General features: G+C 53.1%; 1 protein-coding gene across 7 annotated transcripts in view; it reads right to left on the bottom strand.

Moving 5' to 3' along the window:
• Positions 1–19,263, bottom strand: part of SYNE3 (spectrin repeat containing nuclear envelope family member 3) — an 89,821-nt gene that overhangs the window by 38,456 nt on the left and 32,102 nt on the right. For all 7 annotated transcript variants that reach the window (XM_082384493.1, XM_082384488.1, XM_082384492.1 and 4 more), the window contains 3 exons: positions 12,954–13,111; positions 4,886–5,058; positions 3,289–3,598 (listed from right to left, as the gene is read on the bottom strand). In XM_082384493.1, coding sequence (XP_082240619.1) covers positions 3,289–3,598; positions 4,886–5,058; positions 12,954–13,097 — 627 coding nt within the window. In that variant the 5' untranslated portion in view covers positions 13,098–13,111. The remainder of the gene's footprint in view (positions 1–3,288; positions 3,599–4,885; positions 5,059–12,953; positions 13,112–19,263) is intronic.

The raw sequence follows: 19,263 nt of genomic DNA, 5'->3' as shown, positions 1-19,263 counted from the left end.
ACATAGGGAGTCGCCTAGGACTTCCGGTTCTTTCTGATGGGCCGGTGGTATCTGACCTTTAGATTATTATTTTTTTTTTATTAAAGTATAGTTGATTTACAATGTTGTGTTAATTTCTTCTGTATACAGCAGAGTGATTCAGTTATATAGATATACACATTCTTTTTCATATTCTTTTCCATTATGGTTTATCACAGGATACTGAATATAGTTCTCTGTGCTATACTGTAGGACCTTGTTGTTTATCTGTAGATTAGTTTTTTAAGTCAAAAAAAAAAAAAAAAGGGGCCCAGTCACACCTTCTCTATTTATCACATAAGAAGGTTGGGAAGATCAAATGAGGTCAAACACATGAAGGGACTAGGAAAAGATAGCATTCGCCAATAAGAGTTGTGATTTCTATAAATTTTTGGATCCAGTGAGGGGAGGGTTCCCTGGAGGGACGATGAGAATCTCTGAGGTGATCATTTCTTAGAACTGGTGCTCACCGGTGCCCCAGGCATGCCCCTTCCATACACACGCGTGTACACGTACACACACACACACACAAAACCACTTTCCATTTCCTGCACGAGGCGCTCTCTGCTGATTGACACAAGCACCTGTTTCCTGTAAAGTCAGAGCAAGGAGGCCATGGGCCAGGCACCTCCCCTGCCTGAGCCCGTGGGGCAGACCTGGAGAGAGAATTGCTGTTAAGCAGGCTCTAGCCACTAGGATGCGGCGAGGGAGGGCCAGCCGGCTACATCTCTGAGAGCCAAGCTCCACCCCGTCTGCCTGTCCTCTGAGCCTCCCAGCTGCAGAGGCGGGGTTCTCATTCATTCAATGAAGGGCTCCTAGCACCTGCTGCATGGCAGACACCATTGTTGTGGCTATTTCTTCTCACTGCTACTGAGAGCACAAGTCATCCTTTATGCTGGGGAAATGCTCGCCAATTTCAAAGAGCTCACATGCAAACTCATTCAGTCCTACAACCTGGTTCCAGGCAGGGTGAGCGCCCCAAGGCCACACAGCTGGGAAGCAGCAGAGCCTGGCTGGAACCCAGGTCCCTTTCCAAGCATTCTGGGGCCAGCGTCCTATTCCTACTCAAGGTTTCTCAGATCTCTGCTTATTAGAGAACCATTTCCCGTAACTTGAAGGACCCAGGAGACTTCCACCTCCAGCAACATGGGAGAGCTGAATACCCTTCCACCGTAGCCAGCCAGAAATGCTGGATAAAATGTAACAAGCATCATTTAAATGCAGAACCATGCACGCACCGCACACACCGAGGTAAGAGATACCCCGTGGACCAGAAGCAAAGATGCTATGGAAACCAAGATGCTAAACTCACATGTGCGCTTGACATCTTCTTGGGTTTAATGTTCAGGTTGGAGGAGAAGGTAAGACTCTGGGCCCAGGCGGGCAGAGACCACGGCAAAAAGGCAGAATACTCAGGGGACTCCCCCTCTGTCAAAGGGTGAACTAGAGAAAAAACCTTCCCACCAGCGCCATACAAGGCAGAAGCATATGTGTTTCAGCCTGGGCTCTGGCTGAAAAGACAAATGAAAAGATAGTCACCTTTCAGAGTATGGAGCCAGGAGCCTCTTGCATCATTTTGGCTTAGGGTTCAAGTGCAGAGAACCCACTTGATTTAGGAACCCCCAAAACATTTCAGGGACATTCAATAGGAATCCTGAAGGTAAATTCCCACGGCAGCCTGGCTGAAGAAAACACAAGTTCTCTGAGGGCCAGGCCCAACCACGGGGTTCTGCAGATAAGGCCCCAAATAGGATGAGCTCACAGCTCAGAATTACGAAGTCTCCAAGGAAACGATCCACCATGTCAGGAGACCCAACAGACGGCAGCAACAGGCCAGGAACTTCAGCTACTTGAGCAGCCTGACGATTATAAAATGTGTATGATTAAAATGACTACAGATAGAATCCATACCTGAGAGGAGTGCAAAGTTTAAGAGAAAAAGGACAATGAAAAAAAGAGGGGCTTCCCTGGTGGCGCAGTGGTTAAGAATCCGTCTGCCAATGCAGGGGACACGGGTTCGAGCCCTGGTCTGGGAAGATCCCACATGCTGCGGAGCAACTAAGCCCGCGAGCCACAACTACTGAAGCCTGCGCATCTAGAGCCTGTGCTCTGCAACAAGAGAAGCCACCGCTATGAGAAGCCCACGCACCACAACGAAGAGTAGCCCTCACTCACCGCAACTAGAGAAAGCCTGCGTGTGGCAACGAAGACCCAATGCACCAAAAAATAAATAAATAAAATAAGTAAATTAAAAAAAAAAAAAAGAAAGAAAGAAAAAATGAATGAGGGACATAATACAAAACCAAATAGAATTTCTTGAAACAAAATTGAACTTAATAACTCAATGGACTGTTTAAACCAAGGCGAGAATGAGGTGAGAGATGGGGACAAAGAATGGGCAGAGGAATTGGGGCAAGGACAAAAGAGAGAAGAGGAGGAAAGCAAAGGAGAAGGACTAAAGGGCAGGAGGAGGGAGGGAAGGAAGGAAGGAGGGAGGGAGGGAGAGGGGAGGAGAGCCGGGTGGAAGTGAACCTCAAAGTCCATCAGTCAGTCAGTCAGTCAACATACACTTACGAAGTACCCACATGTGTATTAAGCATGAGAAACACTGGCCATACAGATAGTAGATAATGTGCCAATGGGTGGGTGGATGGTGGAGGGGTGGGTGGATGGGTAGGTGGAAGATTGACAGGTAGGTAGTTATATAATGCTTGGGTGAGTGCATAAGAGATGGGTGATAAGTAGATAGTGAGTAGGTAAGTGGATGAACGGGTAAACGGTGGGCAGTAGACAGTGGAGAGATGGATGAGTACATGGGTATGTGAAGAGTACATGGTGGGTTGACGAGTAGGTGAATGAATAGATGGGTGGGTGATTAAGTGGTTGGAGAGAGGAATAGGAGATCTAGTTAGGTTGGTGGAGAGGTAGATGGGTGAGTGAGTAAACAGATGGATAGAAGGGTGGGGAGATGGGTGGATGGATGGGTAGGTAAGTGGATGGCGTGGTGAGTGGGTAGATAGTAAATAAGAGATTTGGTGGTTAGTTTAGAGGGGAGATAGATGGGTGAGTGGGTAGACGGATGGGAGGGTGGGGAGATGGGTGGACGGTGGTGGGTCAGTGGGTGTCAGGTCAGTGGGTGTCGGGTGGGTGGATAGTAGATGCTGGGTAGATGGATGGAGAGATGGTGAGGGAGCAAACGAGTGGCTGGATGGGTAGATGGGAGCAGACGAACGGATGAAGGGGTGAAGACAGCCCACTGCCCTCACCCACCTGGGCTTTGGTCTTCACCGCGTCGTACTCGGCCTTCATCTTCTCCTGCGCGTCTTCGTCCACGCTGGGGTCCCCGATCCTGCTGAACAGGGAGGCCGCCTCCTCCAGCAGCCGGTCCAGGAGCATGGCCTGATGGTCCACGTTGTGCAGCAGCACCTGGGCGTGGCTCAGCTGCCAGCGTTTCTCCTTCAGGCCCAGCTGCAGCTCCACAGGGGGCTCGAGCACCACCGTCATCTTCTGGAACCAGCGGTAGAACTCATCCCGGGCCAGCAGGTACTCGCTCCAGTGCAGCCACACCCACTCGATTCGGCTGCAGGCAGAGGCCACGGCCATGAGCATCTCCCCACCAGGCTCACGGGCGGGGAGGCCGTGCCGCTGCCCCCTCCCCGGTACTGGGGGGCTGGGGGAGGGGGCACAAGAACACCCTCTCGGGCCTCACCCCAGTCCAGATACACAAGACCCTCCCGTGTGGGAAACAAGCTCCATGGGGCGAATGATCAGGGTGGCTCAGATTCCAGACCTGCTCTGAGAACCCCCAGCCTGCTGATGCCCTTAGCCACCAGGACCCCAAATTCTAGCCCAAAACTCCTATTAGTGATGCACGACGATGCCCCCAGTTGTTTCTCTCTGGTGTTGGGACCCCACACACAGTCACCCTGGCTCTTGCCACACGGATGCCCGCTAGCAGTCACGAGAAGACTGCCACGGGGAGAGTGTCTCTTAGTTTGCAGAGTACAGTAGGATCTGTGGGCTCATCACCGCTCAGCGGGGACAGAGGGCTGGGGCCTGTGCATGGGTCCCAGCGTGCCATGAACTCGCTGCATTACCCTGCCTCCGCACCCGCCTCAGTTTCCCCGTCTGTAACATGGAGATGGCCCTATTGGTCCAGCCAACATCAAGCTACCTGGTTTGGAATTCCAAGTGAAAGAGTTTGAAAAGCAGAAAACACTGTGTAAAGTCCCCCCGGTCCACTCAACATTCTGGTTGCATAAAGATGGAGAAGATGCTGGCAGTTCCTGCCCACTGAGGACCTCCTGTGTGCCAAGCGCTGTGCCTGGCTCTTGACATTTGCTATCCCCCGCCATCCTCCTAACAACCTTCGAGAAACAGTTGATTATACCCATTGTCCAGATGAGGCGCCTGAGGCTCAGAGGTCAAGTAACTTTCCCGAGGCCACACAGCAAGTAACCAGCAGAGCAAGAGGCGATCCCAGGTCAGGCGAAGCCCCCACCCCCGACCTGCCTCCCTGACACAAGCAGAGAATCTGGGCTAAAGTGCTAGCAAGGCGACAGGCCTTCTTACCCCCCAGGGCCATTTGGCCGTTCTGCTGGAGGATGCACGCGCGGCAAGTCTACCAAGAATTAATTGTTGGCAAAACACGACGGGCTCCCGCTGTCTATTATCCTCATTAAGTTTGATTATAATTAGAAAGAGGCAGGCAGGGTTGACTGACATCCCAAGAGAGCATCCTGTTCCCAGTAATCCCAGGACCGAAGAAATGTCCCTTGGGCAGAGGCCCCAGGCCAGCGTGGTGGTGGGCACGGAGGGTCGGCAGCAGCTGCAGACAAAGGCCCGGAAAGGTACCCAGCCACCCTACCTGTGACAGTGGGTCATGTAGGTGACCGTCTCCTCCCACTGGGCTTTGACGTCCCTCAGCCGGGCCAGGATCTCGGGCTTCTGGTCCTCATGGCAGCATGCCAGAAGGGCTTCGGCCGCCCGCAGCACCATGTCCACCTTCAGGCGGCCCTCTGGCTCTAGCTGGCATATTTTCTGTTGTGGACACAAAGCCAGTTCCCAGGAGTTAGACAACACGCCAACAGGCAGAGCCTTGGGAAGACAGTGGCAAGACATGGAAAGAGGCAGGACTTTGAGACCAGAGGAGCTGGGGTTCGAATTGCAGCCCCTGCCCCTTCTCCTGGGACCTTGGGCAGGCTGCTAAGGGCTCTGGGGTGGGAGCGAGCAGCGATGGAGATTAATCAGCACAGAACCGCCCAGAGCTGTCTGATTGATGATAGGAGTGCCCTCCCTTCCCCGATGGGCCTGTTTCCAGCTGTGTGAACCCAGAAAAGTTTCATTACTTCCCTGGACTTGGTTTTCTTGTCTGTAAAGTGGGTGTATAGTAGTACTCAGCTCTCAGATTTTTTTTTTTTTTCAGAATTAACTGAGAAAATGCACGTAAAGTGCATGTCCCAGTGTGTGGCTCCACGAGAATCTGCCTCTCAGGCCCACTGCAGGGAGTGGGCTCGGCCCAGGTCCCCAGCCGAGGCTCGGAATTATCTCTGAGTTTGCAGTTGGCACCAAGGCCTCGCTCCCTCAGCTGTTCCCACCAGTGACCAAACAGGAACATGAAGGCAGGCCCGTTACTACAGGACACTGGGCTCCTCTGATGGGTGACTGATTCGGGATGCCCCATGGGCTTGTCAAACTCCCTGAGAACCACCCGGCAGCCCAAGATTCTCCCTGCTCTCCCGGACTCAGGGTCGGACCTGCATTGGACTGATCGTGTCCCTCCCAGCCTCCCCGGGTTCCCGTCCCATTTTCTCTCACAGATGGTTCCCTATTAAACGTCTTGCATATTTAACCTCATCTTGGCCTTGGCTTCTTGGAGGACCAAGGCTGATACACAACGCCTGGCAAATAGTACGTTATCTGGTAACATTAGCTGTTGTCATTATTCACCGTTATTATTCTAGTTCTTTGGCAACTAAGGCTTGGTCTCTACAGTCAAAATAAGATTAGACTCCAATTCCAGGGCTAGTCCCCACTACCTGTGTGACCTTTGTCATGGTACTTAAACTCTCCAGGCCTATGAAATAGGGGGGAAGATAATGGTTACGCCACCCAAGGTTATAGTAACATTGCGAGATACATTAGCACATGGCCTGGCCCACACTGCATCCTCCATCCCTCCAAAATTGTTCACTGTTACTACTATCTTTTGCTTACCTTCTGATTATATTTACTGACAGCACAGCATTTGCCTAAAGCTCCAGCTGTTCCCCAGCCTGTCTCCCTAAGGCTGGCAGTCAGTTTTCTTAGACTGATGTCCCAGTGGGCTGGCCCGTCTGAGCCTTCTCTGTGGGTGGGGTCGGGGAGGGCCTCCTGCCGTGTCCAATGCTGCCCCACTGATAGCTCTGTGGTCCCAGGCAGGTCACTCAGTCACTCAGAGATGGTGATCACAATCTCTGCTTTGTCTACCTCATAAGGTTATAATATTACTTTTCAAAAACACTGTTAATTAGAACACTGATATGCTAGCGTACTTTATAAACCACTGAGCCGTTAAGTAGACCCTCCCCCAACACGTGCAAATGGGCAGTGGTCCCAGTCCTTTCTGTTACCTCATATGAGAGTGGTTAACGATGATGATGACGATAGTATAGAGCAGCGGTCCCCAACCTTTTTGGCACCAGGGACGGGTTTCGTGGAAGACAGTTTTTCCACGGGTGGTGGCGGGGCGGGGGACGGCTCAGGTCGCCATGCGGGCGATGGGGAGCAGAGATGAAGCTTCGCTCGTTCGCCTGTTGTGCAGCCAGACTCCTAACAGGCCACACACCGGTACCGGTCCCCGGCCCAGGGCTTGGGGACCCCTGCTATAGAGGGACTTCCCTGCCTACGCGTGCTATCAAAGAGTGAGATTATAGAACCTCCTTACAAGGGCTGTCTCTGTGCTCTGAGTGGGGTGTGGGGCAGGTAGAGGGAGGAGCAGGGAGATTCCCCAGGAGAGGAAAAGAGCTTTAGTTTGGGGTTCAGGAGCTGCGCCGAGCAGCAGGGCTTGCAGGACCCTAGAAGGTAATGGGGACAGCAAGCGCCCAGCAGGGACCCCAAGTCCCGCTCAGCAGCGAGCAGCAAAGCGGCAGACAAAGGCACCATAGTGACGAGTGTGGACCAAAGATCCAGGGCCACCGTGGAACGTTCTGGGCTGAGTAAGATTCTGCACAGAACAGTTCACACCACTCGGAAGCAGGGGTCCCCCAGCGTGGCTGAGGATGAATTTCTTGCCATCCAGTGAGATTTAATTTGATTAGAAATAATAATAACTATTCAGGATCTGATGTCTCTGACACCCAGAGTTGTGGAGTAGACCCGATGCCCAATCCCCAAGCTGGCAAGATGGGCACCACGGTGATTCTAATTTTACCAGTGGGGGCACAGAAACCTTAGCTTTGCAGAACAATTCTCTGCAGCAGTTCATGATGCCTCCTCTATAGGGGCTGCCCAATTTAGCCTCAGTCGGAATCCAGCTCCGTGAATGAAGGGAGACAGCAGCTTGGGGAAGAAACTAAATTCAATCTCTCTCTGCCACACTCACAAGGAACCAGCCAAGCCTAGAAAGTCCCCATGAGGACAAGGGCCCCTTCCCAAAGTCCAGGGTCCTGATGGTGTGATCTCCTCTAGGCCTCTGGACCTTTGCCCTCCTGATTCCTGACCAGGGAGGCGCAGGCTGGACCAGGGGAACACGGGAGACGGGGGGACCCACCGCTCTTTGCAGGGGAGTGAGTCTGTTGCTTCCCTACAAAGAGAGGAGAGCTGGCCAGTCCCAAGGCTGGCAGAACACGAGCCCCGCCTGGCCTGAAGCAGAAACCCCTGCCCCAGAACCAAATCAGCGACCAGAGGCATGTCTGCTGTGGGAGCAGAGGCTAGGGCTGAGCTGGCAAAGCCAGCTTCCGAGAAGCAGATTCTACCTTCCTTCTCTGCCCTGATGATTCCGCTCTTTGGCAGGTGCGTGGTTCTTCTACAGCCCCACCCCAGCAAGCACGCAGTCCAGGAGTGCTGGGCAAGGGACACGAGCCAGCTGGGAAGGGGTCATTGAACGGCAGCCACAAAGCAATTCTGGTTCGAGGGAGCCAGTGAGGGCAAAAGTCAGGCGGGGGTTGGGTGGAGGGAAAACCTCAGCGGGGAGGAGAAGCAGGTCAGGAAGGCTGGAGGAATGTGGTGAGTCAGGGCTTTCCCTCAACGCAGTCACGGCCAGACGGGCGCTGTCCTGGGTAATATGCCGAGTACTGTGCTGAGTACTACGCTGGGTACCGAGCTGAGTACTGTGTTGGGTACTGTGCTGGGTACTGAGCTGAGTACTATGCTGAGTACTGTGCTGGGTACTAGAATCCAGGAGGAAAACAAACATGGCCCGATGCTTGCAGGCTGTAAGGGGGTCTGCAGACAAGAGCACAGATGACTGTAAAAGAGCCATGAGAGACCCCAAACTTGGAGCTCTGAGGAGGGATGTGGGCAAACCAAGAAGGCCTTATGAGGAGGTGGCGGTGGCACCGGGCCTCAGTGCTGAGCAGACATTTGAGCCAGCAAAGCTAGGAAAACACAGAGTGTTCAGGGCATCTGGATTTTGGAAGCCACGTCCTAGGAAATGTGGCATGTCTCTGACCATAAAGAGGCTTGGAAACCAGTAAGGAAGCAGCCTGGCCTAGACCCCAAGTGCAGGGCCGAGGAGGCTGGGAACCAGAGGGCAACGAGACAAGATGCTGCGACCTGGGAGACCAGCCGCTGCAGGCACTGGTGTGGGCTGGGAGAGTCCACAGGCTGGTGTCCCTGCATCGAAACCACGAGAAACAATCTTCTCCACCGGCTCTGCCAGCGTGCCCTGCACTTTGCCAAGTGCACCAGTAAGTCATTGGCCTCAATCCTCCCACCCTCCTGCAAGGTGGCAACTAGCACTTTCCCCAGGAGCAAAGCTGAAGTTCAGAAGGCACTGAACTCTCCTCAGGTACCACAGCCAGAGCGGGGATTCGAACCCAGGCCTGCAGGCCCCAGACCCCAAGCTCTCCTCCTCCCCCAGGCTCCTCCCTCCCCTCCCCCTGGATCCCCATCCTGGCTAACTCCTCCTCATTCAAGCCTCAGCAGTGAAGTCGCTTGTCCCCAGAGGCCTCTCTTGAACCGCCCCCGCTGGGGGTTCTCCCTGCACTTTACAGCTGGGAAAATGAGGTGGCAGGAGGACATGGGACCCGCTCCTGGCCACACAGCGACTAAGCTTCAGAGTTGGATCAGAACTCATATCCTGGTCACTCTAGCCAACAGGCGCTTGGGACGTGCATCACTGAGCTGGTGGAGGGATCGCATGGGAGACCCCAGACCCCAGGGGAGGTCCCACGGACCAGCAGGTGGAGAAGGCTCTAGCTGCTCCCTTTCACCAGAGGACAAGGGTGAAATGTTTTCTTATTGCAAAATCGGTTTTGAAACATCAAAGCACACAGAAAACGAGTGGGTCTGAGCCCCGTAGGAGAGCACGGTGGTGGGGCGCCCAGGACACAGCTCCCTTGACCTAGGCTCCAGGCCAGATCCCTGAGGGCTCACCTGATGGAAGTGCTCCCTCGGCTTCCAGAAGCCGGTCACCTTGCCAACAGCTCTTCCTAAGGGCCGCCCTTGTCTTCGCCCAACAAAACCAGACCCACCACCAGGGGATAATGAGCTGCCAGCAAATGGTGCAAGGTCCAAAGGGATTAGCACGCTGAGACAGCAAGTGCTGTGCAGGGCTGTCAGGAGCTGGGTTTGGGGCTGGGAGGAAGGGGTTAGGAAAGACACGTGGACAAGGGGACGTTTCATTTCACATGCACACCCAGACCCAAACGAAAGGGCGTTCCAAGTAGAGGCAACAGCACGCACAAAGGTTTGGTGATAGGAAATCTAGGAGGTTTTCTGCCAACAGGAGAGGATGTGTGCCTGGGAGGTCGGCTGGAGGGGGAAGCTGAGGCTGGAGAAGAGGGTTGTGGCAGATAGTTAGTGGAGGACGTTTGATGCCAGGTGAAGCTGGGTTTTCTCTCGTGGGCAATGGGGAGCCACGGAAGGTTTTAGAGGAGGAGAATAATTTCATGAGACCCATGTTAGGGAGGCACCTCGTACAAACTTGTATGGCTGCTGGATTATGTGCATGCCTGTCCCCGTGATGCCTTGAACCCGAGCGTAGGGTGTGCCTCACCCCTTCCACTGCCCCCGGACCCCACACGGGGACGGCCAGTGATGCTCTGAACTCAGCCCTGGGTTCAAGCCCTGACAAGATCCATTCCTTTCGTTCTGGCCCGTCACTGTGTCTAGGGATCCATTTCACTATTGAAAAGTGGGGACAATACACCACAATCACAGGGCTTTGGGGAAACTAAACATGAAAGCTGATAGTACAGGCTTGAGCACATAATAGTTGCTGAATGAATGTCAGCTCCCTTCTCTCAGTGACCGGGCAGAGTCATCTTTTGATAATGAATATTGGTGACAATAATAATGACGATAATGACAAAGGCCAAGACTGACAAGAGAAGGGGCTTTGGCTGTCAACTCCTCTCCTCACCAGGCTTGCCCCTGACCTTCCAAATCTCCAACCCATCACCCACTCTGTTACAGAGGAGGGGTCCTCCTTGGCTCCCTGTTCCAGGCTCTGGAACCACTGACCCCTCCGCACTTCTCTGGCCCTGACCCCTGCTTCTCCCTGATGGTTGTTGCTGTCCCAACACCAACATCGGGGGTGTCCCACATGTGCCCCCAGCTGTGCCCACCTCCAGTGATTTTCCTATTCTGTTCTCTCTGCCTGGAGCCCCTCCCCTCCCCTCCCCCTGGATCCCCCAATCTGGCTAACTCCTCCTCATTCAAGCCTCAGCAGTAAAGACCCTTGTCCCCAGAGGCCTCTCTTGACCCTCTGGACCAGGGGACGTGACCTCCTCGGGGCTCCCCGTGTACCCTGGGTTCTCCACTCACTTCACCGTCCAGTTGAGAAGTCTCTGACCGGGCCACTCAAGAGTGGTCACCCCTCCTTTCTGCCGTGATGGTCGCCTGGGCAGGGCTCTCGTCAGCTGCCTCAAGTATCTGTTCATGTTTGCTATAAAAGGACAAGTGGTCCAGGGTGGTGCGTGCTAGGATGGTGTCGCACCAAGAGGGAGGCCGAGCAGGGATGGGGGACCTTTCCCACTGGGACAAGCGGGCATCTCTGTGCCTACCTGGGAGGAGTTCCCTGAGGCCAGGGACCAGGCACCATCACCTGGCATCCCAAGGTTTGAGGCCTGGCACAGGGGAGGCTGACGGAAAACGTGACTCAAAGTGGAGGGTCTCAGATCCTTTGGGGTCCGACCAATGAAGGACTGAGAAGGACTATTCTGAGGGCAACTGGGATGACAGGAAATGCCAGAAAACACTGGAGGGGACGGGGGGTGGGGGGAGAAGAATAGAGAGGGTGCCACTGTCGCTGTCACCTCAGGTCATTTACATCCAGCCTCATAGGTAGCACAGGGCTTGCTCTATGTTAACATCCATCAGCCACAGAAGCCTCCTCAAGGCAGCTGGTGAGCCACCCTGCTGAAGTCAGCACCCTGACATAATGAGCTTCACCCATTCTAGAAGGGAAGTGAAGAGAGGTCCAGCAGGGTCACAGGGCCAGCAAGAAGCAGAGCTGGGATTTGAACCCAGGACTTCCAGACTCCAAAGCCTGTCCTCTCTCTAGTCCCGTGAGCTGCTCTACTAAACAGAATGCCTGAGAAACCAGGACACCCTGCACCCTGACGCTGGCAGGCGTGATTTTACAGAAGCACACAATGCTGTAGGAAAGCAGAAAGCACATTTGAAGAGGAGTCAGAGGACCAGAATTCCAGGGTGGAGTGTCCTCCCCAGAGACCTTTTCAACTTGAACAAGTCACCAGACCGCTCCAAGACTCAGTTTCCCCACTTGTAAAATGCAAACCCTGGGTCCTCCTTCATACTGTGTGGTGACACTTAAGCCGTTGGCCCTGAAAAGGTGATATCAATTCTTAATTTTAACTGTCCACTTCCAAAAAAGAGCATTAGATATTTTCAATAAGATGTGCAAAATCAATAAGACAGCTCAAAAAAAGAAAAAAAGAGAAAGAAAGAAAAGACAAGACACAGGGAAGTGGGTGTGGGGTCAGCTCTATTTCTAGCCTGTTGGGGGGTCAGTTTGTGCAGGAAGAGGTAAGCCTCCCCTTAAAGAAAGCAACCATTCAGGTGATAAATTAGAATTGTGGAATATCCCAATGGATATGACCTGAGAGACATAAGTCAACTGCGTTACTTACAGATGGGAAACTGAGGCCCAGAGAGGGACAGAGATGTGGCTGAGGTCACACAGCACTTTGGATCAGCGTGCAGACTACAACCCAGGTTTCTGACTCTTAGTCTAGAGCTCTTCCCCCTGGGCCCTGGCCCGGAGCAGATGACCTCAGGTGGGGGGCACCACAATCCTGGGCCAGGCACTGGGCATGCGCACTTCCAGTCAGGGTAGCACTGAGCCTCCGCCTTGTGCCAGGTCAGGGTAGAGCTGGACTCTAGCCCTATAAAAGCCAAGGGAGGGGCCTCAGCTGCAGAGAAGCAGAGAAGGGGCAGGAAGCAGGGCCTGGGCCACCTGGGGGTGGGGACCATCCAGCTGCACGGTGCCCCCTTCCAGGATGGGAGAGTCAGACCCTTACGATGAAAGTGTGATCCTAGGACCCCCAGCAAAGGTGTCACCGAGAGCACGTCAGCAATGTCACATCTCGGGTCCACCTCCAGCTCCTGGACCAGAATCTGCACTTAAACCCCAGGAGATTCAAAGACATCAGATTTTGAGAAACACCGGTCTAGTCCACTCTGCCATGTAACAGTTGGGAAACCTGAGGCCTGAGAGGGAGGGACAGGGCCAAGGCCACGGAGTTATCAAGGCCACGGTCTCTGCATACCTCGGTCTCCCGCAGCCTGGCCTCCAGGGCCGCGCGGGGCCCCTGGGTGTTGTCATTGACCTGCAGCCGCTCCTGCACAGCTTTCATCCACTCCTGGGCGTCCTCCAAGCTCCTGGCGAAGCCCTCCTGCGGCTGCTGAGTCATGGCACCTGCGGGGGCTGAAGACAGGACCACACGAGGTCAGGCGCACAGGTGCGAACGCGGAGGCGAGGAGGGCGGGGGGAAGGCGAGCTGTGGAGAGGCCCCGGCCGGCTGATGGCGGCGAGGGTCGGGGAGCCTGACCCTGGGAATGGGGTTCACGCTCCGCCCCCAACACCCTCCTGATGCTCCGATACTCTGACTTCGGTGCCACAGCCAGAGGCGATCGTGTTTGTCAGAGAGCCAAAGGACTGGAAGTGGGCCGAGAAGGAAAACAGGTCTGGCCTCTCCGGGGGCTGGGCAGGGAGAGCGGGCCCAGGGTGCCCGGTTGGCAAAGACTCTTTTTGTCTCAGATTCCCTGCTCCCCTCTGACGCTAGCTTGGCACTCAGGGCCAACTCTCTCCTGTGTTTTTTGGTTGGAAACTGCTCCAAAAGTGGATCCTAAAACACACACAGGCTGAGATGTCTGTGACAGACACTGAATCTTGATCTGAATGGATCAAAAAGCCTCAACCTAAGAAACACAGTTTTGGGGCATTGGCCAGGATGACGCCAGCCCCTGAACCTCACCTGAAATTAATATCTCAGGCTGGGGATGGCCCGGTGAGCCAGGTGTCTTGTGGCTACTTCTCCACCAAACCTGGGTCCCTGGCAGATGTTGCTAAGTGTTTCCACTGAGCTATGCACCATCTACCTCCTGGCAGCCACTGACAATCAACTGACCTAGCATCTGAGCTGAGACCCACTGCCTTCGGGGATGCCCGCCTCCTGGCATAGGTCTCCCAGCTAAACCAACCCCTTTGCTATCCTGTCCCCTCCTCTCTTTCCCTTACCTTCTAGCTGCGGATACAAGGTCTCAGATTTTCTCATGTAACTTTCTTAAAATCCCATTAAGCCCAGGAAAAACTCTTCTGTATTTCGGTTCTAGTTGTCTGCTTATGGCAACTATAACCGACTTTGGATTAAAGTTATTTATATCTGCATCTTAGGTGAAAGGATTGTGTCTAGTTTATCCTCCAATCTCCCACAATGCCTAGCACAGAGTAAACCCTCTGCCAATGCTGAAATAGCCCAGCGTTGGTATAAAGTGTCATGCACCCAAAACCAACCACAGCATTTGTTAAAAAGGCAAAACAACACAAAACTAGGAACAACCCAAATGCCCAACAGTAGGAAATTAGTTAAGGAAAGTATCACACACTTGCACTTCAGAATATTATGCAGCCAATAAAAAGTAGGCTTGAAATGAATTTGTGATGGAGAATACTTAGGCTCTAATGATAATATCAAAAAATGCAACAAAATTTATACTTAGTAGCCCCGGCTCTACAGCTAATAAAAACAAAACAAAACAACCACAGAAAAACCATGCTCCTAGAAAAAGGCTGGGAAATCTCACCATTACGATGCCCATGTAGGGACTTCTCTGGCGGTCCAGTGGTTAGGACTCCACGCTTCCACTGCAGGGGGCATGGGTTTGATCCCTGGTCACGGAACTAAGATCCCACAAGCCACGTGAAGTGGTCCAAACAAACAAACAAAAACCAATGCCCATGTGACGAATCGGAGAGAGGGGTGTGGGCAAGTGGCTGAAGACGCATCCCACATGACCTCGGGCCTCTCTTTTCCTGGCATGGTGTCTTTGGAGGCCACGTGGTTAAGGACCATTGTCTGGTTGGTGGAATCACAGTTGGAAGTTTTTCTGCTTCCCTATTTTTCCTCTTAGGCACTTTGTGAATTTTCCAGAAAGGGCAATCGTTACTTTAAAATTTAAAAAACCCAAATAATTTCTTAACATTGGCTGAATTGTTTGTCGGCCCTTTTTTCTCAATCATCAGTTGGTTGTGCAACAGGCGTTGACTGGGAATGTGGGCATCCCGCCCCTCACCTCGACCCCTGGCACTGGCAGCTCTGCCATCAGACCGCACGACGCACGCTGGGAGAGGGGAAAGTCGCCAGCAGCGAGGGGAAGGGAGTGGGTGACCCAGGGCGGGCTTCCCTCTGGGACCTCGGTCCTCAGAGCTCAGTCTCCCAGTTTTCCTCCTGGAGCCTGTTTTGATGTTTTTCTAACAACTTAATACGTTCCCCGCAGCCACTCCCTGCCTTTGAATGCTTCGTTTGAAAAGCACATTAGAATGCGCAGGCATTTAAATTGGTTCATTGTGGCTTTAATCTCTCTCGTCTAGTGTGTGACTTGATTGGCTTCCAAAAGCTCAGCTTTTATTTTTTACAAAGCGATGCATGGGAGGAGAGAAACTAGCTCCCAGAGTTTCAGATGACAGGATGCGGAGGGGGGGGGGGCGGATGCTCTAAACGCCCAAAGGCAGCGAGGTGTGCAGAACCCTTCCTGCAGTTGGAAATGCCCAGGGCCTGGGAGGTGTGATGGTTTGGAGACCCCAAGGTACTCAAGTGGAACACTAGGGGTCCGGCAGGGTGGGGCGGGACTCGGGTGGACCTCAGATCCACGGATCAGCCTCCGATGGGGGCTTCTAACCTCGGATGGGGGACCACTAACTGTCAGCTTGGTGAAGCTGCAGGCAGAGTTCAAGAGACCAGGGCCTCTTGGCCTGTTCTACCAAACCACTTCATTCCAGGTCAGTGAAACACACAGGAATTAAACACGCGCTCCGAGCTAGGCCAGATGCTACAACCACAGCAGCAAATAAGTGGGCACCACCTCTGCCTCAAGAAGCTTCTAGAAGAGAAGCTGCACATTGAACGCCTGTGTAGGCTGCAGGTGGATGAACTGCAAACCAGGGTGGGGGATTTGAGGGGAGGGGGATGGACTTTTACTGTGGACCCCTGTATTCTTGGAATACAGTCTTTAAATGCCGAGAATAAACTGCAAGAATTACAAAGGAAACCAATCATATTAAAACATAGTTATCAAAATACTAAAAATCGAATTCATGACACACACACACACACACACACACACACACGCACCACACACTACCTTACTAACACATTAAATCACAAGATCTAATGACAATGGGTCTAATAACTACTGGAATTTTGAAATACTGATGGGCATAAAATACATTTCAAGAAATCTACAATGACTGCAGTGCAACATAAAAATATATGTGACAAAGTTACAGCCGCTGCTAATAACAGAGTAGGCTTTGATTTTGTTTTGCCTCCTGCGTAACTGAAGAAACTGCCATCAGTTAGAGGTCAGTAGCAATTCTATCCATAGCCCCCTGTCTGTCCATGGGCCTGGGTTAGAATCCACAACTGATGGAAAGGAGAGCCTGCTTCCTTACACAAGTTTAAAAGTTTAAAGTTAAAAAGCAAATGAGCAGCTCAAGAAAAGCCCACTCACAATTGGTTTATGGACCAGGAAGTCATCCCTCCTTAACATCCCTCACCAGGAACATCATGGATTTCCCTCCGTTTCCTCAATCGACTCCAACAAGCTTCCGGCCCTCTTCCCATCCCTTCTCCGGGCGGGAACCAGAGGGGGTTTCGTAAAACACAAATCCAGCTGACCATTGCCCTTTTTAAAAGATACGTTGCAGCAGTCTTCCGACTGACCCCCAAGCCCTGAGCGTGACCCTGTTTCCAGCCTTGCTTCCTCCCGTGCCTCCTCACAGCCAACCCCAGGGCAGATGTGCAGTTCTTAGCTCCTCTCTGACACAGCCAAGACAATGACCTCTGTTCCCTCTTCTAGAAGCGAGCCCCCTCCCCCAAGCATTGCTGTCCGGCGTGGAACCCCAGAGCATCGTGACCACCAACTATATTTTCTGGGCAGGCCACCTCCTCTCCTGCTGCCTTTCCACCTCTGCACCCCGGTGCTGGAGAGTCAAGTTACCAGCCCTTCATTAATGTCCACTGAAGGAACAAATAAGCCAAGGAAATGACCCATAGTACTGGGCTGAGCAGGGTGGGAAGCCTTCCAAAATGTGACAGGGAAAGTAGGAGAAAGAGCCCAAGGCTTGGAATCTGCACATTTGCCCTGAGCACGCCTCTGCCTCTCTGGGCCTCAGTTTCCCCATCTGCACACTGTGAGTGTTGAAAAGAGGGTCTCTGAGGGTCTTTGAGGTTGTGGGTTGGAAGGGTCCATATTACTGAGATCTCTGTGAGCCACGCCAGCTGGGGCCAATGCACCAGCCTCCGCCCTCAGACTGTCAGCCTGGTCTGGGCCCTGGTCCCCTTCTCTCCCCACGGACCCCCCTTCTCAGCCAGTTCAGAGCACCCCTTCCAGCGTCGCGGCCCCTCTAAGGCAGGCCAAGCTGAGTAGCCTCCCAGGGCCACATGGAAACTCCAAAGGAGGTGGTCCTGGGGACCTTTTATACAGTGAGGGGCCCACTTTTTTTGTAAAGGGTTAGGTAGTAACTCTTTATACTCTGCAGGCCATATACAGTCTCTGTTGCATATTCTTCTTTGATTTTACAGCCCTTAAAAAATGTAAAACCCATTTCACATTCACTGCACCAAAACAGACTACTAGCCAAATGTGGCCTATGGGCCACAGTTTGCCAGCTTCAGTTGTAGATGCTCCAAGGCTGTAACCAGCAGCTGCAGGGAGCCACAGCGGCCAGCAGGCAAACTGAGCTGGCTAAGTGACCCACAGGCATGTGTCCTGGGATTGGACAGATGTTGAGGCCAGAAGGAATTATAATTGGTCCTGGTGGTCTTGGACCCGCTATTCACTAGCTGTGTGACATCTGGCCAGTCACTTAGCTTCTCTGAGTCCCCATCTCCTCACCTGGAAATGGGGTCTAGTCCGTTTGGGATGCTATAATAAAATATCACAGACCAGGTGGCTTATAGACAGCAGAACTTTACTTTTCACAGTTCTGGAGGCTGGAAGTCCGAGATCAGGGTGCCAGCACAGTCAGGGGAGACCTGGTTGCAGACTTTTCATTGTATCTTCACACGGAAGAAGGGGTTAGGGAGCCCTGTGGGGTCTCTTTTATAAGGGCACTAATCCCATTCATGAGTGCTCCACCCTCATGTTAGAACAGGATTAGAATCACCTCCCAGATGCCCTAAGTCCTGACACCATCACATTGGGGGTTAGGATTCCAACATGTGAATTCTGAGGGGACATAAATATTCAGACCATAGCATGGGGACAACATCTAGATTTGGTTAATGAAAAAACCTCCTACCCAGCACCTGGAACACATTCCATACTTGGAAGCAGTTCTTTTTTTACCCCAAATTCCTCTGGGGTCAGGTGGAGGGCTCTCCTTCTTTAGAAACCTGCATCCAGACGGCGGCTCTCACACCATCCCAAAGGTGGGTGCAGAGTAGGAATGGGGGTTACTAGCCATAGGCTAATGCATCTGTGCATCTTAACAGCTGCTGGGTGCTCAGGATTCAGAGACGAACCAGGTAAGGCTCTGGCCCATGGGGCTCCGTGTCCAGCGAGGGGGCCAAAGTGAGCTTTGAGAGAGGGGAGCACCAGCTGAGTGGAAGGCACTGCAGGGATACTGGGGAGGCTCTCGACACACTGGGGGATGGGGAGGCTGGAGCTTGAGGATGGGGGGAGGCAATGAAGGAAGCAAGGGTCAGATCAGAGCCCCAGAGCCATGTCCAGGAGGCTGGGCTGGTCCCTGGGGGCAATTGGGAGCCAACATGGGTTCAGGTGGGGGTGACAACATTGATTCTGAGGTTCAGGCGAGTCACCCTGGCTGGGGAGGATGCAGAAGGGAAGCCCTTGCCAAGGGGGTGGGTGGAAGCGGGGTGGGGGGAGGGGGTCCCTGCAGACACAGGCAGCTGCGCGAGGCCAAGGACCAGGCGGGAAGGCTGCAGGAGCGAGCATGGCAGGCACGCCTCTCTGGGAGGGAGGGGGGAATTCTCACCGTCCATGAGTTTGTCCTTCTTGGATTGGTTGAGTGGACACAAGATTTTTAAAAAAATGGAACTATGCATTTTCCAAACATTTTGGCAAAAAAAAAAAAAAAAACGTGCTCAGGCATTTTTTAAAAAGCTGTTTCCATTTCCAAGTCTCTTCTTGGGTAGCAGCCCTGGGGTGCTGCTGCAGGCACAAGGGAGTGGGGCTCCAGGGGCGCCTCTGGGCTGTCCCTGAGGAACCAGAGACAGGATGCAGGCCCTTTCTGGTTCAGGCCGGCACTGGTCTGCTGGAGGAGATGGTTAGAAAGGAAGCAGCCTTGGTTTTCAGCGTCCCGTGTGGTTATCACAGATGACACCCAGAAGAGAA

This window comes from Balaenoptera borealis (genome assembly GCF_965194805.1).
Source record: "Balaenoptera borealis genome assembly, chromosome: 3".
Lineage (NCBI taxonomy): Eukaryota > Metazoa > Chordata > Mammalia > Artiodactyla > Balaenopteridae > Balaenoptera > Balaenoptera borealis.
The sequence above is the reverse complement of the archived record's forward strand: the minus strand, read 5'-3'. Positions and strand labels throughout refer to the sequence as shown.